Raw genomic sequence first — 21,679 nt, forward strand, 5'->3', positions numbered from 1 at the left:
TTTTCAGTTTTCCTCAAGTTCCCAAACTCTTCTGTCTGGGCAAAGATCACGATTTCCATAGCCCTCTAGTGGGCTCTGCTTAGAGTGCCCCCAAAACTGCAAAAATTCTCAATTTTCAAACAAATTTCCAAATTACTTCACACACCCATAGAAATCATTTATCTCAATGTTGACATTGTATGTTGGGCACATCCAAAAAAAACCCCAGAAAGTTATCAAACATGAAGCAGTTACAGCCAAGAAGAGCAGGTTTTATGCTAAGCACCAGATCTTCACAACAATTATTTCTCTTTACAAATCAGAAAACTAGGCAGACATAAAATAATTCACCATAAACGACGTGGCCGATACATTCTCGCACTTGAAACAGAGAGCGGTGGGCTTACCACACGCGGAGGCCGACTGGCTTTCCCACCTCACGCTGCCGTGCAGGGCGCTGCCGGGGGCGCCCCAATTCTTCCAGGGGGTTGCTGGACAGAACCTGAGGAAGGCTGGGGGGGCTGGTGCCGGGATCTCCCTTTGATGGGACTTTCAGGGGCCAGGGCTCAGGGAACGCTGCCCATCGGGCCTGACCCTCCCTCCATCCCCACGTCCCCCAGCTGGGATGGGGAGGAGTCTGGGCAAGGCTGCGTGGGGTCCCCACGGTTACTGCGGCTTCCCCTGTTTCTACAGGCCAGGCAGAATTTGAGTTTCCCTCCGGTACTTTGGCATTCTCTTCTCAATCTGATCTGAGACGAGAGGAGTTAGCAGACGGAGAGATCTGGACTGTATCGGTCTCGTCAGCAATCCCTACCGCCGAGATCCACTCGGGACTCTGGGAGTGGAGCATCCTGAGTGACCAGGGCTGTGGACAGGGTCCCTTAATACCTTCTGGGGTGCTTTCCCTGTTGGACTACACGGGAGAGCTGTGGGAATACATGGTAGTCATCTGACAGTGGCTGCTGGAGATCCAACCCGCGATGGATCTCCTTGTGTGAGATGATGATACAAGGAGACCGAGAGGCCATTGCTATTCTCTGGTGGTCTGACCTCTCTCCTCCTCCCTCTGCCTCCAATTTATCTCCTGCCTAATCTGCAACACCTGTGTCGGAAAAGGCTGCCTGAGACTCCTTCAGATGCTATGATCCACAGCTGTGGAGGCTCTCGGAGAATTGACCTGCCCCTTAACATTTCCCAAAGGGGCAGAAGGGGACCCTGGACAAGATGGGAGTCAAGGAAGCCTTAGCCAAAAGTTGCTATTTGCCTAGTTTGTTTTTTTTTTTCCTTTTTCTTTTCTTTCAGAAGGGGGTAAATTCCGGAATCATCCCCTGTGTTTCAGGATTTTTTCTTACCATCTTAAAATGACAAATTGCCCAACTTCTTAACCATTGCTCTCAAAACCCTGAGAATCTGCTAAGATGTTACTTTCATTTTAATGAGTCATTTAATTAGCTCCCTATTTCTGTAGCCCCCAGATTGTCCAGAGCTGGGGTCCACGGGAAAAAGTTAGGCTGTCTTCCCTGTTTAAGGTAGGCGCCAACGATGTTAAGACGAAATCTTCCCAGCATTCTAACTACAGCATGGAAGGTTTTTTCTCACTGGTCACGTTTTCAATCTTTCCAGGTGACAGAATCCAACTCACAGAACAAACGTGCCCGAGACGCTGCACAGAGATACAGACACAGACAAAATGAGTGAAAGAGGACTGGCCCAGCTTTGCCCAAAGCCATGGACTTTCTTTGCCAGAAGCCATCCTAACCCTAAATGCCTCCTCCGGCGTCCCAGAGAAGGTGGATTTCCTAAGAACTATACTTTTCAGATCATGACGGCAACAAAAATGACACTCGAAGGGTGAGAGAAAGAGATTAAAGATTCATTGGAAATGAAATGATCTGGTCTTAAAGAGGGAGTGGGTCAAAGGCCAACCCATAGAAAGGATGGATGGTTTCCTCAAGGAGAATAAGACCACGGAGCCATGGCAGTAGTTAGCGGAAAGTTTATTTCTCAAAACCGTCATTGTTATTACAGTGCAGGGGACACATTGGGGGGTGGGAGCTGAACTCTGAGAAGGGAGGAGGCGCGCTTAGGGCAGGCGGCAGGGAGAGGCTGCTCTTCCATCGGCCAGGGTTTGCTTAATCTTCCCATTCGTCCTCCTCATCCTCCTCACCACCCTGGTCCTCCCCTTCATCTGTGAGCGAACAGAGGGACAGAATGAGCGAAGGGGCCTGAGGCCCAAGACCACCAATGGCCCTTGCCCCCGTGAACCCCCCACTGTGCTCCCAGCCGGCCTTCGGGGAAGAGACAAGGCTGGGGGTTGTGTCACTTCTCACCTGAAGAGTGGATGACTTTGCTCCGCTTTTGCATGACGTGCATGAGGGCCCCCACCAGCCCCTCAGAGCTTGGGGGCGGGGGAGCTGGGATTTCCTGGGCCCCTGGCGTCTACAAAAAGGTCAGAACCCGCTAGAAAGCTTCCGATCGGTACTCCAAAACGGAGCATCGTCATCCTCAAGGATCCCCTCCCCACGCCCCGTGGTTCTTCTGAACATCTTACGGATCCCTTCTCTGTGACTCAGTGGTGACACTGAACTACCCCAACAGCTTTTCCCCGATCCTGAGCCAGAGATCCCTAATCCAGCCATCCTCACCCCCAGCAAGCACTGTCAGCCCCACCTTGTTGAGCTGAATGCCCTGCCGGATCTCTTCAAGCAAGGCCCCTCGACCTCGAGGGGCCACGGTCCCTCCCGACGAAGGCGCGGATGGCGGAGGAGGCGGCGGTGGCGGTGGCGGAGGGGGCGGAGGCCCCGACCCAGGCGTGGGCGGCGGCGGCGGTGCCGGTGGCCCCAAGTGGGAGGAAGGTGGCGGAGGAGGGGGGGGACCGCCACGGCCGGGAGGAGGCGGGGGTCCCCGTGGAACTGGTGGAGGCACACTGGGGATCCCGCCGGTCCCAGAGGGCACTGGGGGGAGGGGTCCTGACCGGCCCCCCCGGCTCCCAGCCACAGAGGAGCCAGGGGACCGCTGAGGGGCCCCAGCACGAGATGGGGGTGGAGGGGGTGGAACAGGGCCTTCCAAGAGCAGAAAAGCAAGAAGAAGGCAAACAGTTAGATGGTGGGGTGCATACATCCGTCCCTTCCTGTGTCCCTTTTCCCTCTGCTCCCATGCATGTCCAGATCTCCCTGGGAGGGACGGGTAGGAAGAGCCAGAGTTCAGTCTTGCCAAGAGGAGCCTCTGGGGCCCAGCCTCAATGTCTACAGGGTTTGTGACTCCAGGGGTTGTAGAAGGAGGGGGTCTCTGGGGCCCTGCAGTGGGGCTCTCGAGGAGCCAAGATGGGGGTACTTACCTTGCCGCCTCATCTCCTCTCTGACAGCCTCTAGCCCGCCCTGGTCCTCAATGAAGTCATAAATGAGCTTCGAGGTCTCTGCGTCCGTCAGCTGAGCCTCGCTGATCCCAGCCCTGGAGAAGAGGCTCCGCAAGTCCGGGTCCAGGTTATTGACCTGTTGGAGGTAGGGTCACGGATGTCCCCCCCGAGGCCCAATCCTAACTCTGGTGGGGTAGGGTTTAGGGGGAATGGAGAGAAGGAGCTCTGGCTGAGGATATTAAGGGAACCTACGTCGAATCCGCTGTGAGGGTCCCATCCGACATGGCTGACGTGCCTGGAGAAGGCCGAGAGTTCGGGTTAGGGCCGAGACAAGAGCGTGGTTCCCAGACTCCCTTCGCTTCCCCCCCCCCCCACTGCCTTCTTGTTTCCTCTGTGCTCTGCTTCTGGGGCTAATCCCCCCCAAATGGGAAGGGAAGAACTCTCCCGCTTCTCAGTCTCAGCCTTTCACTCCAGAGGAGTGCCCCCTCCCTGTCTCTTTAACCCACCCTCCCCTGACCTCTTTTCACTGGCTCGCTCTGGGGCCCTCACCTTTGACTGTTCTGTGGCTCCCTTTGGCCACTCAATGGAACCTAGTCCTTCCAAGTAGGACACGATCTGGGACCTTTTCTTGAGTTCTTGGTGCCCCCCTTGCCCATCTGACGATACCCGAGCCATCGCCCCTCTAATTTGCCCAAAAGCTCCCGGCCTGGAGGTTGGGTTTCTGTCCCCTGAAGGCAAGGCTCCTTCCCCAATGGGCTGAACCTCAGGCCAAATTCAAATTCACTTTGGAACCTTCCAGTTTCTGCCAATACCAGGAGCCTCCCAATTACCCATATTCCTAGGCTGTTTCAGAATCTGTGGTGGTGCTCCCCTGTGGCTTCTGGGAGCAACCTCAGACTTCTCGACCCTTCCCCGGGGACCTCCCCTCAATCCCACCAGCCCTGCCGATTCTGTTCTCAGAGCCATTCCCCGAGCTTGGCCTGCCGGTGCTTGGTCTGGTAGAATGCCCCCCCATCCCTCCATCTGAAAGGGATCTCCCGGGCTTCCGAGCCCCCTGGAAAAGTTGGCCGGGCTCTCTACCTCCCACGAGTCCCGTGCCGAGTAGAGCAGATGCTTGCCGAGGGCAAGCGGGAAGGGTGCCGGGACGGGGCATCCCGGCTCGAAGCCAAGGGCTCCAATTTGCACAAGAACGATCTAAACACCTGGCCCTGCTGCTCACTGAGTCCTCTCTAGGGAGTCTGGGAGAGAGGCAGGGCTGGAGAGGGGAGGAAAGGGCCTCACTTGAATCCGCTGGGAGCCCCGATGTCAGCCTTGCTGATTTTCTTTTTCCCTGAGCGCTTCTTGTCTGGGGGAGGAGGAGTCGGTGCAGGGAGCCCCCGGTACCTTGAGGATGTGATATCCGGGTTCTGTATGTCCACAGCAACCAGGCCCAGAGATGGGGAGCCCAGGGTACTGGCCGGGACTAGAGATGGAAGAGGAGAAATGGAGGAGATGGATGGAAGGGCCGAGGAGCCAAACTCACAGCCGGCTGTTCCTGCCTGGGCCCAGCCCCCTGCTTACCATTGAGGTCTCCACTGGGTTGGGAAGGAAGGGGTGTCGAGCCCCCTTTTCTTTCTGTGCTGAGAGATCCTGGAGGGTAAAGGGCAGAGGTCATAACATTTCCGTTATGCAGTCTTCCCCCCAGCTCAGCACCCACCCCAAGAGAATAGCATTATTTGGGGCACAGGGAGGAGAAAGGGGATGGATGTGGGTGTACGAGAGGGACAGAGAGATAGACAGAGATACACACACACACACACAAGAAATAGAAGCTCAAAAAGAGAATCTGAGATACAAGAGAAGACTCGGAAATCCGTGTGAAGGACGTGGCAAGCTGCCCTTTGACCTTGGCCCCCTTCTCACCAGCATTCTGCTTCTGGCTTCGTTTCTGGATCTTCTCCTCCACCAGAGCTCGAAAGGCTTGAGCCTCAGCCTCATCAGCAAAGTTCAGGCCAGCCTGACAGTCCTGGGAAGATCCCCGATCGCCATGGCCCCCCCATCCCAAAGTGCTTAGTGCCAATCCTCATCCCCCACCAAACACCAGACCCCCAGATCCTTGAACTCACGGAAAAACCCATATCCCTGGAGCAGCCCAACACACGCTCCCCTCTCTCCCACAATCCCCCTTGCCCCATTACTCACATCGCCAGGGAAGGTGTGGAAGAATGGGGTGGGGGCGGAGTAGACCAGTTGAGTGTAGATTTCCTGCTCCCAGAGGAGTCGTCCTTCCTAGGGAGAGGGACCAAAAAGAAACTCAGAGCGAGACTGGCCAGGAGACGGATGGTCAGAGAGACCTTGGACTGAGCCAGGGGCCCGGCCTGTACCTGGAGGCCATAGAGGCGGATGAAGTAGGACCGGCGAGGGTTGTCCTTCACGAAGCAGATGGCTCCACTCAGTTCCTTGTGCCAGCGCCCTCCTGTGCTGGGAGGTGCCAGGTACAGCTGGGCCACTGAGGTTGCCAGGGTCTGTAGCCAGGCAGCCCCCAAGATGGAGAGAGAACGTTAAGAGGAGGTCTGAAAGAAGCCTGAGAAGAGTGGGCAGCCCCCGGCCCCTCCTGCCAAGAATCTGGCTCCAGCCCCCCCCCTTTCCTGAGGGAGGGTCCCCTGCAGAGCAAAGAGAAAGGAGTAGGGAAGGGAGGCAAGGCTCCCACTGACCCAGCACTTTCGGCCCAGGAGGCCAAACAGCCGTTGGTTCTCGTGGTCCTGCAGGAGGCCAGAGGGCACGTTCTGCTGTTGCGGGGGCCCCCCAGATCCCCGAGGCCCCCGGCTCATGGTGGCCTCTCCTTCTTGCCTTCCCAAGTAGTAGCAGTGTCGGGTAAGAAGGGGAACTTCCGCACCCAGTGAACAGGAAGCCAAGAAAACCACATTGCCCCAATCCCGACCAATGGCCTCCTGGGGCCCCCACCCTAGCCTGGCCCTTCCTTCCCGGGCCTGCTTCAGTGTCTGGGCCCTCCTGAGCTCCCTTTCTCGGGCTCTGGCTTCCTCTCACATTCTGTCTTCATCCCTTTCATTTCTCATGGTCCCTTCCCTGGTCTGCAAGACCGTCGGTATCCCCCCCAAAGAGGAAGGAGCACAGAAGAGAGGCCCCTGGCAGAGGCCGGGGCTGTGCCCAGCTCCAATCCTCACTCCCTTCTGGTCCCTTTCTGCCTTCTGCTTTTCTTCCCTTCCCATCTCTGGCTCAATAAGGAAGAACAAGCTGTTCTGGGAGTAGGGCCCACGGGAGGAGGATCTGGTTGGATCCCTGATCAAAGCTGGTGGGGAGTTGGTTCGGTATCTGAATCTTTGTGACCCCAGAGCCGCCAAGGTTGCCCATTTCCTTCTCCAGGCCATTTGACAGATGAAGAAACTGAGGCAGATGGGGGTGAAGGGACCTGATCGGGGTCACACAGCTAGGAAATGTTTAGGCTAGGTTTGAACTTGAAGAGGAGTCTCCCCGATTTCAGATCAGATGCTATGTGTGCCGCAGCGCCGCCCGGTGGCCCTCGATCACATTCACGGATGCGTTCACGGCACCCAGAAAAAGCCACAGTGAGGGCTATAAAGAGCTCCGGCAGACTCCTCATACAGAGAATAGGTTCCGTTGGCCTGAGCCCCTCGACCCCCAGGAATGGCTTACTGCCACACCGGGAGCCCGGGGGCCAAGGGAGAGCCGAGTTTGATTCAGACCCATACCAATCCTGGGCACCAATTCCAACTGGGCCGTGGGAGGCCTCTGGTGGCGGCCTCTCTGGGCTCTGCTCTGTCCCGTTGCATGTTGGGGCACAAGGCGGACACACACACCTACGGAGCAGTTGGTAGATTGGCGACAGGCCCCTAGTGGAGGCTGCCGGCCGAGCCACATGCTGGGCTCAGGTGACAGTCCCAGAATGCTTTAGAGGTAGCCGACATCCAATCCCACGTGGGCTTCAGAAAGGGCCTGAACAGAGAACCGGCAGAGGGGCGAGAAACTCTCACAATAAGTATGTGCGTGTGTGTGTCTGATATGTGTGCACAGTGTGTGTGCACCACATGTGACATGTGCCGTATGGTGGTTGTCATTCAGAGCTACGTCACTACAGAGGGCTCTCATTTGGACCTTCAGGAGGCCCACACCTGAGGGAGGACGTCGAGTGGACGGGGCGTGGAGAAGGGAGGCTTTGGCAGCCCGAGGCCCGGGCTTCTCAAGGATTCCAGGGGCCTTGAGCAGAACGGAGGGGCCCAGAAGCCAGAGGGCTGAGCCCAGAGGGGGGTGTTTAGATCTGAAACTTGCACGGTCGCAAAGCTCCCGCAGGTGGCCCGGCAGGGGGCTCACCACGTGAGCGGCGGCCTGCTCTGGCCCTTTCCCATCCCATCCTCCCCACCTTCCTGCCCAGGCTGAGGACTCAGACACAATTACCCGAGAGCCAAGCTCCCCAGATTCTCTTTATTCTTTGCATTTTCTCAAAGGTGAAGCCAAGTTGATCTCCTTCCCATGGTGGGTGGCCCACAGACCCCAGGCCGGAGCTCCCCTTCCTCCGGGGGACTTTGATCCCCATAGGGAGAGAGAGCCCAGCCCAGCCCGGCCCTTCCTCTGGAAGGCAGGCTGATTGTTCAGAGCCCCAGGAGCCCTCTCCCTCCCCAGCCCGCCGCCCAAACACACAAACACTCTCCGTGTGCAGCCAGGGGCGGTTGGAGCGCACAGTGGCTGAGGTGGGGGAGCCCCAGCTGGGCCTCTGGTTCAGTGGCCCGCCCCCCTGCTCTGGCCGGTCACTGCCCAGTCGGTGAAGATGAAGCCCAAGCTCATGGCCATGATCACGACGCCCAGAGCCATGAAGGCGATGGCCTGTGGGAGGGGAAGAAGGGCTCAGCACAACTGGGGGCTTCTCCCTCCTTTCCTCAGCCCTTGCTCCTTGCTCTCCTCCCAGTCCCCCTCCTCCCCAGCTTCCTGATCTCTGCTCTTTGATGAGCCCGCACACCTGGAGCTTGGGGCGAGATGCCAAGGCCTCTCGGTCCCTTGGGATGATTCGGATGTAGAAAATGCTGGGGAGGATAAAGATGAGGCTGGGGGCCGAGGTGGCTCCTGGGAGGAAGGAAAAGACGGTCACAGTGGCCCCGTGGGGGGGGGGGTCAGGAGGGGCGGGGGAAAGAAAGAAGACTGACCGATGACCCCAAAGATGTCCCGGATGTCGGGCACGAATATGACCAGAACATTGACCAAGGCGAGCAGCCCAAGGGCAATGGTGCCGTGCCGGGTCCAGCTGAAGGCTTTGGTCGGGAACAGGAGCTGCTGGATAGCTCGGCGGATCTAGAGGTGGGCAGACAGCACAGATGACCCAGGCTGCCTCTGGCCTCCTCCTCGGACCGCCTCTGGCCTTCTCCCTGGGCCCTGCCTCCTCACCCCGTCCAGGCTCACCCACCGGGAAGAGGACGACCGGGATGGTGAGGGTGACCGCCATGAGCACCGCCAGTCTCACGCAGAGGATCAGCAGGTCCTGACTGTACATATGTAGCATCTCTGCCTCCACGTGACCTGGGAAGGCGGGCACACGCACGCGCACATGTGGACACACACAGATGTCAACCCAGGGCAGAAGCCAGCCCCTCTCCATCCTCCAGTCCCCCTCCAGCCTCCCCATCTTCCCATCCCAGGACCTCCCTCCTCCTCTCACCAAAAAAGGTGAGGTAACCGAATGTCGCCGTCAGCCCGTACATAAGAAACATTGCCCCAATGGACATGTTCGCCACGGCCTGCATCCGGCGCTGGGACGGTCTGGATGGCGACAGAGAAAGGGCATGGTCCCCATCCGGGGCCCCCCACCCACATCCTCTCGCCCCGGCTCCTCGATCCCCAATCTCCGGGGCCCGCCATTGTCCCCAGCCTCCCGCCGCGACATCCCTCTGTACCTGCGCAGCTCTGTGTAAATGGGGAGGACTTCTGGGTGGCAGACGAAGGCAAAGGCCAGGATGGGGATGGTGTAAGCTGTCTGGGGGGAAACAGGGGGCCGGAGCCACCGGGGATGCTATCGCGGTGCCCCTGCTGACACTTTCCCCACAATGGGCTCCCCCCCCCCCCAATTCGGACTCTTCTCCGACCCAGACGGCCCCTCACCAGGGGCGCCTGAGCTTCCGGGAATGGGCAAATGTCTCCCGGGAAGTGCTCTCCCCCGCCTCCTTTTGCACACTGGTTCGACCCGACCTAAAATGGGGATGGGGATGGGCTTCCAAGTGCCCAGCATTGAGAAGCATGGTAGAGTGGAGGAGGGGGAGCAGGGGCGGGAGGGGGAATGGGGAACACGGCCTGACCTGGGAGTTAATGGTGAAAAAATGGACCTCGCAAGTGTCATTGAGGACCTGGGCAGGTCTTGTGGTCCAGTTCCCACTGGTCAGGGGACACTCCATGGAGAACTTCTTGTAGATCACCTGCGAGGAGGCAGGAGCAGAGCCACGCAGGGTGGGGCTAGCCCAGCCCAACCCTCTCCCCAAGTCCCCCTCCCCACTCCCATCCCCATGGCCAAGGCCTTCGAACTCACAGAGGCAAGGAAGAAGACCATGCAGGTGAGGGAGAGGCCGCTGGTGTAGCCCAGGTACCCTGTGCAGGGCAAGGACGGGGACACACACGGGGGAATGGTTAGACCGGGGGGAGGCCCTATGGTCCAATCCCTCTCCTCCCCCACCCCAGGGAGGTCAATGCTTCCTCCTCGACTCACCCAGGTGCCTCATGAGGGCCAAGGGCAGGACGATGCCGACGCTGACCAGGACGATGAGAACGTTGCCGTCCAAGAACCAAGGGCTGTTGGGGACGGCAGAGTACTGAGCTGAGGCTGCCCCGACAGCAAAAGGCAGACCCAGCCCCCCATGTGGGTGGGCAGGGGCAGCCGGGCAAGACCCGTCACAGGATGGCCACTCGGTCGTGACGGGTGGGCCAGGTGCCCCTGGCTGGGTGCTCGTGGGGAAAAGGCTCCCTGACACCTGGGAGCCGGGCCAGAGTGCACAAGAGCACCTGGGGAGACAGGGAGTGCCGCCTTCTGTGGGGCTCTACAAGCAGAGGCTCGGGGACCACTTGGTGGGGATGTCACCAAAAGGAATGGTCCAATGAAAACTGCTTTCTGGGATGCCCCCCAACTCTTCCCCACTAGGCTGCTGAGAGACCCAGCTCCCTCCCCATCTCCCAGAGCCCCCCAGTCACATAGCTGACCGGACAGCCAGGTGGGGGTGTCGAGAGCCCAAACAAGTGAACCCTGCCAGCAGATGGGAGAGTCCCGGCAGGATGGCCCGCCGGTCCCTCGGAGCCAGACACCCAAACCGGGACAGCTGGGCGGCCGGGTGAGCAGAGACAGCTGCTCCCTCCCGGCTGGCCACAGCTGTACAGCAAGCCTGAGACAGCTGGGTGGGCCGAGACCGACGACGGGGGGTTGGGATGACCAGAATGAGGTGAACTGGTTGCTTGCTGCTGGACGCAAAGCCCGGCCGAGGCCGGTGGCCGCCAGGCCCGAGACAGCTCTACCCCGAAGTGCATTGGGGGGAAAGACGAGGGACAGGGCGAGTCCTGTGTGTCTCCGTGTCAGCATGTGTGTGTCAGTGGGTGCACACACGTTTTGATGTACTCCCGGCGCTCACCTGGAGTCCGTGGTCTTCGAGTCCAGGAAGGTCTCGATGACCAGGGGCAGCTCAGATTTGATGATGTAGAGGTAACTTGACATGGCTAAAAGGGGGGCAGGGCAAGAGGAGGGGGCTTGAAGCCTTGGGCTGCACCTGCTCCTCAACCCTGAAGCCCAGAGCCTGTCACCTGCTGTGGCCCCACCACCCGCCACCAGGCCTCCGAAAGGCCTCACCCCCGATGTTGTGCAGGCAGATGACTCCGGCCACAGCCACATTCCCTGATATTCCAAAGGCTCGGCGACCCAGCTCCTCGTAGGCCCGGATCCCTGCGGAGGGGGTCGGGGGTCAGGGGTCGAGGGGATTAGGATCCAAACCGGATGGCAGCCAAGGGAAGGGCAAAGGGACAGCAGGGATGGGTTTCTCTGATGGGGTGGAGAGACTCACCAACAAAGCCGGCACACGTGAGCAGGAGGTGGATGGAGTAGGCCGAGAGGAGGGCCATGCACAGCAGGAGGACTCTGGGGGATAGAGCACATGGTTGGGCTCAGTGGGAAAGCCCTCCAGCCAACACCCAAAGCCCACCCCGGGCCCGAAAACCAGACTCACAAAAAGAGCAGGACGCCCGTGTTGGCCATGGCGTAAGCCAGCCCCAGGATCCCGCTGCCCATGATGGCGTTGCTGAGGTTAAACATTGACATGCCCAGAGATGTCTTCCCCTCAAACTGCAATGTGGGACAGGAAGAGAATCAGAGGGGCTGGGGAGAATGCAGGTGGGGTGGGGGGAGCTGCGGCACAGGGCACTGAGCCAGTCACATACAGGGGGCTGGGATGTTCACATACAGGGCACGGGGGCACTCACATACAGGGGGCTGAGACATTCACACACAGGGGCACTGGGGCACTCACATCCGAGAACTGCACAGCCTGTTTCCCTAGAGGAGGCCGGGGCAGGAAGCCGGCAAGCTCGGCCTGGGACCTGGAGGGGCAAAAGTGACGAGCTGAAGCTTCCTGGATTGCCTGGAGCTGGCACCCGTACCCCACCTTCACCCCTCCCCCCGGCCAGTCCCCTACTTACTGCTCGGGCTCTGGGGGGCCTCTGGGGACCAAGCCATTCATCCTAGGCTCCCCCATCATGAGTTCCATCCTGAAGGAGAGAGGCTGGCTGGGGACGGGCCGAGGCTCTGGGCAAGAAGGGCAGAAAGGAGTCCCCCGGGACCTCGTTCTCCTTCCAGACTAGGCCGGCTCTCCGGGGACTTCCACTTTCCTCCCCACCCCACCACACACACCCCGGCCCCCTCCCTTACACATGGCCAGGAGCATGTGCCTGGGGGCTGATGGGATCTCCTGACAGGGATGGAGGCCACCCGGAGATAGAGAGTGAACCGAGGAAAGGGGGGGACAGGCAGAATGGACGGGGGGGCAGGGAGGAAACTAGGGGGGATGGGGGGGGAGGGAGAACAGTTCCATTTTTTCCTTCCAGGCTTTGGGTGCTAGCCCCGTGCCTGTCATCCAGGAAGGGCTAGCTGGGAAAGGCCCGCGAGGGGAGGGGAGCAGCGCCACAAGCATGGGGGGGGGGGGGCCAAAGGGGTAGGGGGTGAGGACCCCAGAAGGGGGGGGAACAGGCCCATGGAGGGGGACCGCGCTGGGGGGGCACGGCCGGGCCGGGCGCATCCCACCCTGGCCACCCGCTTGCTAACCCTGGCTTCCCTGGGGCTCGGCTGCGGACGTCTGCCTGCTAGCTGCCAGGGGGCTCAGCCGCGGACTCCTCAGCCTCTCCCGCCTCCTCGCCCTCCTCCTCCCGCCAGCGGCCCGGCCCCGCCCCCGGCCCCATGGGAGCTCCGCCTCCCGGCCCCAGGAGCCCACGTTTTCTCTTGGGGCTGCGAGTTCAGTTTCCCTCCTTCCTGCCCCCCCACCCCGTCCCTCCCTGGGGCCACTCCCTCACCCTAAGCTCCTTCCGCCCTCCAACCCCCCCCTCTCACCAGCAGCACCCTGGCAATTCTGGGGGCTGCCTCCTGGGGAGGCCCTGCCCGCTGCACTGCCTGCACTTGCCCACATTGGGCTCTCTTCTCTTGCGCTGGCAGCCGGGCTCCCTCTGCCTCCCAGGAACCCTTTTCCCTCCATCCCAGTGACTCCCTTCCTTCCCAGGCCAGCCTCCATTTGAGTCCGTGGGTACCCCAACTCTGGCCCGGGTTCTCAGGTGGGCCCCCAATACCCCCAGGGTCCTGGACTCTCCAAGCTCTCCCTCCCATTCCACTCCAGCTTCCCAATTGAACCGGTCTCCCAGATGTCCCCCAAAGAGGACCCCGGTTCTCCGGGCAAGCCCGGGTTCCGGGCCCAGGCTCCCGCCCCTGGCGCTGCCCCCGGCCCCTCCGTTTGCTGGTGGGCACAGACCAAGGGGACTTTGTGGAGCCAGAGCTGAGCAGCAGTGGCTCCGGCCGCCAAGGCCCAGCCCTAGCTTGCCTGGCACCGGAGGAAACCGCTACTGAGTTGGGCAAGAAGGGAAAGAGCCCAAGGGTGTCCCTCGGCTGCCAGTTAGGGGCTGCCGGGGGTCCTTGTGGCCTCCCAATCCCTCTGCCCACTTTGAAGCCTCCTGGCTTTCAAAATGGAAAGAGTCAGAATTGGCGTGCGCCCAGCAACACTAGGAAAAGCGGGACGGCCTGGTCGTCGGGGGGACCGCAGACAGAGTGGCAGAGGGCGGGAAGCGCTTGCTACTTCTCCTGAAGCCGGAGGATTCGGGGAAAGGTCCAGTCTCAAGAAGGAAATGGCAAAGGCACGGGGAGAAACCATCTCCTTCAAGGAGACACGAACTGGATGTAAAGCTGGGTGATTGGGAAAGTGGTGGGCACCCCCCAAAACCATAGGGGAGAGGGGCAGAGGCCAAGAGCACTGATATATCGGGTCAAGTGTGTTTGAGATCTAGCGGGGAATCTGGGGCGGGGAGGTCCAGCCCTGGGGATGGGGCCTGGAGTGCAAAAGACAGACATGGAAGCCAAGGGGAGCCCGGGAAATACAGCAAGAGACAAGAGGAGGATCCACCATGGAGATGGGGGGCTGGCCTTGAACAGAAATCAGAAAAAGCTAGAAGGAAAAGCAGGGCAGTTCAATGGCCCAAAACCCACCAAAAGGGAGGGCAACACAAGGGGGGCAGTCAATAGGATCAAGGGCCACAGAGGCAAGAAGTCGAGGCTGGGAAAAGTACTTTGGATTTTAGCGATTAAGAGTCTCCCCGTCAGGGAGGGGGCCGTGGGAGGCCAGAAGGCAAAGGACTGAGAAGTGGCCGGTGCGGGATGTGAACGAGTGGAGCCCATGGGCAGAGAGCCTTTCCAGAGGAGTCTGGGTAGAAGAGAGAGGAGAGATGAACAAAAGCTGGGGAGGGCCAGACGGCCCAAACAAAAGGGTGGTTGTTTTTGTTTGTTTTTTAAGGATAAGGGCAAGCCAAAGGCTGAAGCCTACAGAAGGCTAGCCAGGATGGGAACCCTAGACCAACACGGGGGGCCACGGTTCTGTTGCCCCAAACCAGCCAAGCCGGCCAGCTGGCTGACAGAAGCTGAGACCAGCAGCTTCTCCTCTGGCTCGGGCCCAAGCCCAGGCCGGGCCGGGCAGAGCTCGGATTGGGGGAGGGGGGACCGTGATTGGCTTCTGCCCTGGATCAGACCCCCACCCCCACCTGGGGAGATCTGAAAACTTGCATGTGCCCAGCTTGAGCACAGACTCTCCTGGAATTCTGGGAAGAGACAAAATAAGAGGGTTTTTTTAAAGAGTCTAGAATGGTTTTCTAAATGGACCGAGCGCTAGAGGGGAAAATTGGAAGACAACTTTGGAAGAAAGGCCTAGAAAGATCATTAGCAGCTTGGCACAAGACGTATAAAATCTGGCCCGCTAACAGACTCCCTGAAAACGAAGTAGACCGAATAGAAGCCAGTGACCACACGGGACGAGAAATAAGAGTAATAAAAACCATGTTTGCCGGGCTTACCGTGTGCTAGGCACTGGGCCAAGCACTTTACAATCACTACCTCATCTGAGCCTGACAATGGCCCGGGGGGAGGATAGGTGCTATTGTTTTGGTTTTTTTCCAACATAATTTATACAACAAGAGAGACAAATCCCTCTTAAATATCCAGAATAGAAGTTCCAAAGTGGTCACAGAAAGAAGCATCATAATCTAATTATTATGTTAAATTGAATATAAGCTTTTTTTGTTTTGGGTTTATTACTTGGTCAAGGTCCAAAATTAAAAGAAACGATTCATAATCTCGTTTCTTTGGTTTTCTTATGCTATTTTCTTATATAGAATACTCCTACATTCCACTTTTTGCATGGAAGTTATTTTGTATTGTATTTGCCAATGGAAGTTAAAATATAATCTGTGGTCTCCCCATTTGTTAATTAATCCTCATTAAGTTAGTTTGAGGGATTTCTCTGCGGGAGATTTACAGTTTATGCCACCGGCCTGAAAATGGTCAGCTAGGCTCGTCTAGATGAGTAGCGAGGAAACCCTTCAGGAACACAAATGCACGCGGCAAAGAATTCATGTGACAGAATTAGCCAGTGAATTCAGTAGAAACGACTGTCAGCATAAGTAACGCCTCGGACTCCATTATGCCAAAACGCCCAATCGCTTTAACAACTGATTTACTTGAAAAAATATTCAACCGATCGTTTAACATCACGAATGAAATCTTCGTCTCAGACTCTCTTCTGACACGAAGGGCCAATGTTCATTTTGATTGCCTTTATTATCTGTCTTATTTGTCCCAATTTGGGTAGGATATGAGAACGCCAGCATCGGGTATTTTTCCCGATGGTATGGCCGGCTCTCCTTTCAAGGCCTGAGCCTCACGACTATGTAAACACGAGGCAGATTGTAGTTGTGCATCAAATTGCACCGAAAGAACTTCCACCTACTTCTCAAGAACTGCCTTTTTAGTGTCCTTCCTTCTTTGTATCTTAAAGACCTTTACAATCTTGGGACTCACAGGACTACACTGTATGGAGAAAGATGATCAGGGTTATTTCTCTCCATCAACCATTTAGCTTCACTTCTAGTAGGTGCCCATTATTCTCTTGACTCTGAAGTAAAATAGGCCAGAATGATTCCAGTTTGGAACTTTTTTTATACTCACTCTATCCATAGAGGTTTTTGTCCTTTCTTTTTAAATGATGTGGTTGCAGTAACTTTCTTACCCACCCTGTCTGACCAAGTACCTACTCCTTACTCCTGGATAATATTAGGATCATTTTCTTTTTCCATTTCCCTCTGCATCCAGATAGGGTGCTTGCCACTTGGTTAGTAACCTTCCAGGCTCTTTTTTTTTTCTTAAATAACTTTTTATTGACAGAAGCCATGCCAGGGTAATTTTTTCCAGCATTATCCCTTGCACTCACTTCTGTTCTGACTTTTCCCTCCCTCCCTCCACCCCCTCCCCCAGATGGCCAGCAGTCCTATATATGTTAGATATGTTGCAGTATATCCTAGATACAATCTATGTTTGCAGAACCAAACAGTTCTCTTGTTGCACAGGGAGAATTGGATTCAGAAGGGAAAAATAACCCGGGAAGAAAAACAAAAATGCAAACAGTTTACATTCATTTCCCAGTGCTCTTTCTTTGGGTGGAGCTGCTTCTGTCCATCAATGCTCTATTGAAACTGAGTTAGATCTCTTTGTCGAAGACATCCACTTCCATCAGAATCCATCCTCATACAGGTGATAGGTACTATTGTTAGTCCCATTTTAGAGATGAAGAAATTGAGGCAGTTAAGTGACTTGCTCAGGGTCACACAGCTAGAGTCTGAGGCTAGAGTGGAACTTCCTGACTAGGTCTACTGCTCTACGCGTTGTGGTAGAAACTGGTTGTCCCTGAAAAAGATTAAACAGTATAACTAGATAGATAGATACAGATGAAATCAAAAGACTGAAAAAAATAGACAAAAATATAAGAAACTGACCTGGAAGATAAGGGAGAAAAAGTGGATATGATGACTAAGGGTAGAGGAGACTGGGCGTGCCTCTAAGCAGGAGGGATGCATCTGTGAGGGAGGGCCCGGCAGAGTGGGGGGTGGAGATGGGGCGGAGAGCCCTGCCCCTCCAGGCCAGGGATGCTCATCTGCCTGCTGCTGGCCCGTAGCAGTTGGCATGAGGGTGATTAAGAAAGCCGGCCCTTCCTCTCCCTGAAGGCCAGCCTGGAAGCAGGCCCAGGAGTTGGAGTTGGAGGGTCACCGCTCTCAGACTTGGGGTCCTGGGCTATCTCCGGCGAGCTCAGAGGATGGTGGTAATTCGAGGCTCTGGACCGTGCGGCCTCCTCCCTTTCCTGGGGGAACTGGCTGCTGCAGCTGGTGGGATTGCTCCCACTCCCACAAAGTCAATCAGACATTAAAGCCTTTTCCTATAACCTCCTAACTAATCATTTTGCAAGGACTATGGGCCTTGGGAACTTTGGAGTGAACCCAGAGGGAGCTTCACATCCCGCCAGCGGCGCTCCCACTTCTGAGCCTAGGAAAGGACACGGCTGACCACGAGCAAAGGGCCCGGACATAGACAGAGATGGAGAAGTGGGAAGAGGAGACAGTCTTTCTGATACCCGGGGTTGTGAGGTAACTGTCCGGTAAGTGTTCTCTACATGCAGACCTCACACACCAGAGGCCTTTGCAAAGAGCCTTCCCATCAACGCCATTTTGGGGAAAGTGCATCTCAGCTTTTTTTTTTTTTTTTTGGGGGGGGGTGGTGGATAATTTGTACCAATCATTGCTACTATACCATCCGAGGAAAGAACTTTTTCTAAAAGCTTAAGTTCGGCTTGACAAATTAAGGGGAAGCATGTAGATAGGCAAAGTACTAGCAACCAAAGCCCTCAGGATAACCCTTAGGATTCTGGGAAAAGAAGCGAAGTCAGAGTGCGTGTGTGTTTGGGAGGGGGGAAGCTGAGTAGATTACCGTTGTTATGGTATCAACTGCTGTCCAGGTTCTGTGAACGTTATTCCCTGAAGACCTCGTTTCCTTAGCTTTCTCTGTGACTCGTAACTGTCCGTTTTGTCTTTTCTTATGGTACGATAACCTTCCATTATATTTTCAGTCATTCTCCAATGGATGGAAAGCCCCTTCATTTGTCAGATTTTGGATTACCCACCATCTAGGGAAGGGAATGGGGGGAGGGAAGGAGGGGAAAATTTGGAACACAAGATTTTGCAAGGGCCAATGTTGAAAAATTATCCTTGCATGTTTTGAAAATAAAAAGCTTCAATCAAACCAAATCAAATCTTGGGCTTCATCCTTTGAGAAGGGCCTTTTGACCATTTATCTATTATGAAATGGCTCTTGTCCTTGTACTGGAATCGTTCTTTGAGAAAATCGCGCCAGAGATTTCCCTCCCTCCCTCCCTCCCTCCTAATTACCGCATTGGGTTTATTTGTGCAAAAACGCATGCAATTTTCTGTGATCCAAATTGTCCCTTTCGTCTTCTGTGGTCCTCGTCTATTCCCCGGTGGGCCGTAGTTGCAGAAGGAGCCCGATTCTGGTGCTTATGATTTATTCATGATGTGACTTATACGTGACTAAGTCTCCCATCTATCTGGAGTTTACGGTGCCCTGTGAAACGCTGCTCTAGAAGCGTTTCACTTCTGCCAGACTGCTTTCAGTCCTCCCGGTAGTTTTTGTCAACCGGTGACTCCTCACCTTGGTACTGAGGTCTGACGGAACAATATTGCTGTGGCAGACAAAGAGACAGGAAGCCCCGAGTTCAAGTCCCACCCCTGACACACGCCGGTCTGGATCACTCAACAAGAATCATGGTTTGATGTATGGGACTACCTGCCGTCTAGGGGAGGGGGTGGGGGAAGGAGGGGAAAAGTTGGACAGAAGTGTTTGCAAGGGTCAATGTTGAAAAACTTCCCATGCATATGTTTGGTCAATAAGAAGAAATTTTCAAAAAGAATCTTGGTTTGGACAAGGCCCCAGATTTCCTTAAGTCTCCGTCTCTCCACCTGCACGACGATGATGGTGCTCTCTGGAGTGCTGCTTAGGATTGGGCCAGACCTGGCACTGCCCTGTCCGCCTCCTGTGTCTCCACCCTTCACTCTGTCTCTCTGTGCCTTCCTCTTTTTCCCCACTCTCTTTGTATTCTTTCTGCCTTTTCCCACCTCTGTCCCCCAACTCTGTCTCCCCCCTCTCCATGTGTCTCTTTGATTCTCTGTCTCCCACTCTCTCCTTTCTCTTTACATTTGGTTATTATTCAGTGTTGCTTTCCTTGGCCCTCACCCCGTGTTTTGTCTCTGAGAAGAATGAGGCTCTGGAAATAACCAATGGAAGAGTCCCCCCCCCCCCCCCGACTTTGGACTCCTTACCATCACCGGACACATTGAACCTTTCTCTTTTTTTCACCTGTTTAAATTGTGCAATTCAGGGAAGGGGGTGGGAATGGGAAATGCTCCGGGTCTGCCTGGGGTCAGGGAAAGGGAGGAGAGGAACTGGTATGGGGACCAGGCTCCCCCCTTGAGGGGTTGCTTCCTCCAGAGGAGTTTGATCCCAGTGGGTGGGCTGAGGTCCTTCCCTTAAAAGGAAGCCAGATTGTTCTCAGCCCCTGAGGGGTCATCCCTTTGCACTGACACAATCACACACGTGTTGTCTTCAAATGTATACATGGCTCGGGCACAAGCCCTTCCGAAAAGGGAGTCATCAGATCCAAGGATGAGGGGAGTCGGGCAGCGAGGTCCCCGGAGGCTTAGGGTTCACCCCAGCGAGGGAAGCCGGCTCCTCCCCAAGAGGTCTACAATCCCAGCTCTAGCCCCCTGTCCCCAGAGCTCCACACCTTCTCTTTATCTCTTTCCTTCACTATCTCTCTCTTCCTTCAAGTCTTCCCTGATTCCTTTCTCTAAATCCACTCAGCTCTTAGTATCTCACTCTCCTCAAATTATCCTAAATTTCCTTCTGTGTGCATGTGTTGCCACTCTCAAAAGAGTCACCGAATCGGACAGTTGGCCCACCCAGTGTGACATTTGCCCCCAAATCCCTCCTGTCATCTGGGCCCTCCTTAGGGATTTCCCAAATAAAGCTACTTCTACTTTACATCCAAAATGTTTCTCTTGACTGTACAGGTACCTCTGCGCTTCCCCCTCTGGCTACTCATGTTGCTCTCTGGGGCCAAGCAAAACAAGGCTAATAATCCCGCTTGCACACGGCCTTCAAGGACGGGAAGTCTTCCCTTCTTCAAAATAACCGTCTCCGGTACCCTCAATAAATCCTCTCGTGGACACCGGGTCTTTCTATCCTGGTTGGATACTCCACAGCTTGGCAATCTTCCTTGGGCCTCCTAATGTAGCCTAACGATAGGGTAGCGTCAATAATATATAAATATTATTTACATCTATATATATAAAACGTCCTGTTAAGAGGATGATATGAGAGGTCACAGAGATGCCCAGCTCCCATACACACAATTCCCCTTTATTTGAAAAGAACCTAGAAAGATCAATACCAAATAAAACACCAAAGGCATGGAAAGCAACTCCTCTGACTAATCCGGAATGAGACTCAAGGCAGCCAAAAGCTTTCAAAAACGGGTCTGAAGTCAGTGGAGTCAAGGAGAGGAGCCGCGCCAGGGAAAGCATCACCAACTCCCGCCAACCAGGCAGCAACTAGAGTTCTGAACCCAAGCCAGGTGGGTGAGCCGCAGAAATCAGATATCAGAAACAAGATCTGGAACTCTCAGAACAAGAGGCAGAGAAAGGGCTAGTCCCCGTATGTCACTGCACAGAGTTGGACTGAGGTTTCAAACACCAGGAGACGCAGTGGGAAATAACGGGGCCGACTTAGCGCCCAGTGCCAGAGGCAGACATTCTTTGAAAGAGACCCGAGACCACCAGGATCTCCCAACATTTCCCTAAGGCTTCTCAGGGCCACAGCGGGAGATAGAATCAAATCCCATCATGCAAGGAAAAGAGAGTACTGGGCTAAGTTCAGATCCCCCAGTGGACTACCGGGAGACTGAGATAGGCAAGAATGCTTCATTTGGAGCCCTACTCTAGCCCAATCAATATGAACCCGTCTTCTATGACTCCCTAAGGGTAGTGACTATTGGGTTCCAGAGCCCTGAACCCCGGGATTGTAAATTGGCTTGCTTAATCCTAGGAAGCTAACGAAGGGCCCTCCACCCTTGTTTTTCTTTGTTATGGTGACTAAGCCCAGAGTAATGGAGGTGACTCAATTACACAGCAAGTTTTCTAACTTATTTTTGTGCCTCCAGACTACATGAGCAGGTGATCATCTTAGGACCACTCAGTCAGCGGAGATGCTCCATGTTTTGTCCAACCTGAGATACTCCTGCTGATTATATATATATATATATATTATTTATATAAACCTGGGGGTTATTTTTTGGCTGACACATCATTTTTGGTCCTCAACCCAAAGTCTATGGACCAATTAGATTCTGTATTTTGTGTAGCTCCTCTAGCAATCGGGTATCAAACTGATCAAAATAAAATCCTAGAGGAATGGGGCATCTTCAGATCCCCAGGAAGATCTGAAGTCCATTTCATCAGAAAGGTGCCATTGGCTTAGAGCTCTGCCTCAGTTTCTTTTGTCGTAATTTTAAACTCCACATCATCGGCAACCCAGATGGGACAACGACACGTAAACCGCAACCTCTTTAGGCCAGCCCCTGCGGCAAGGGGTCAGGAAAGGAGCTACACACCAGGATGAATTTTTGCCAATGGCTCCCCCGTGGACACAGGCCCCAGGAGGTTGAACTCCCC

General features: G+C 55.5%; 2 protein-coding genes across 4 annotated transcripts; both read right to left on the reverse strand.

Moving 5' to 3' along the window:
- Nucleotides 1–1,959: 1,959 nt before the first annotated feature.
- On the reverse strand, nucleotides 1,960–6,202 carry WAS (WASP actin nucleation promoting factor). The gene is made up of 11 exons (XM_051968313.1): nucleotides 6,028–6,202; nucleotides 5,698–5,838; nucleotides 5,516–5,602; nucleotides 5,237–5,339; nucleotides 4,895–4,963; nucleotides 4,616–4,796; nucleotides 3,587–3,629; nucleotides 3,317–3,470; nucleotides 2,650–3,041; nucleotides 2,310–2,418; nucleotides 1,960–2,167 (listed from the first exon to the last, which is right to left on the reverse strand). Exons 1-11 carry the CDS (start codon nucleotides 6,142–6,144, stop codon nucleotides 2,112–2,114), a joined length of 1,452 nt encoding a protein of 483 aa, XP_051824273.1. The 5' UTR covers nucleotides 6,145–6,202; the 3' UTR covers nucleotides 1,960–2,111.
- Nucleotides 6,203–7,718: 1,516 nt separating this feature from the next.
- On the reverse strand, nucleotides 7,719–12,703 carry SLC38A5 (solute carrier family 38 member 5). 3 transcript variants are annotated; one of them, XM_051968322.1, is made up of 15 exons: nucleotides 12,627–12,703; nucleotides 12,005–12,073; nucleotides 11,836–11,905; nucleotides 11,536–11,651; nucleotides 11,374–11,447; nucleotides 11,163–11,255; nucleotides 10,948–11,032; nucleotides 10,038–10,120; nucleotides 9,861–9,919; nucleotides 9,634–9,750; nucleotides 9,235–9,314; nucleotides 8,748–8,860; nucleotides 8,491–8,635; nucleotides 8,307–8,410; nucleotides 7,719–8,173 (listed from the first exon to the last, which is right to left on the reverse strand). In XM_051968322.1, exons 2-15 carry the CDS (start codon nucleotides 12,070–12,072, stop codon nucleotides 7,734–7,736), a joined length of 1,647 nt encoding a protein of 548 aa, XP_051824282.1. In that variant the 5' UTR covers nucleotide 12,073; nucleotides 12,627–12,703; the 3' UTR covers nucleotides 7,719–7,733. The 3 variants fall into 3 exon arrangements, with proteins under 3 accessions (XP_051824282.1, XP_051824283.1, XP_051824284.1); XM_051968323.1 differs by having other exon boundaries at nucleotides 12,005–12,110; nucleotides 12,627–12,701; XM_051968324.1 differs by lacking the exon at nucleotides 12,627–12,703 and adding an exon at nucleotides 9,000–9,100 and having other exon boundaries at nucleotides 7,968–8,173; nucleotides 12,005–12,139.
- Between the last annotated feature and the right edge of the window lie 8,976 nt (nucleotides 12,704–21,679).

The sequence above is a fragment of the Antechinus flavipes genome, chromosome X (assembly GCF_016432865.1).
Source record: "Antechinus flavipes isolate AdamAnt ecotype Samford, QLD, Australia chromosome X, AdamAnt_v2, whole genome shotgun sequence".
Taxonomy (NCBI): Eukaryota; Metazoa; Chordata; class Mammalia; order Dasyuromorphia; family Dasyuridae; genus Antechinus; species Antechinus flavipes.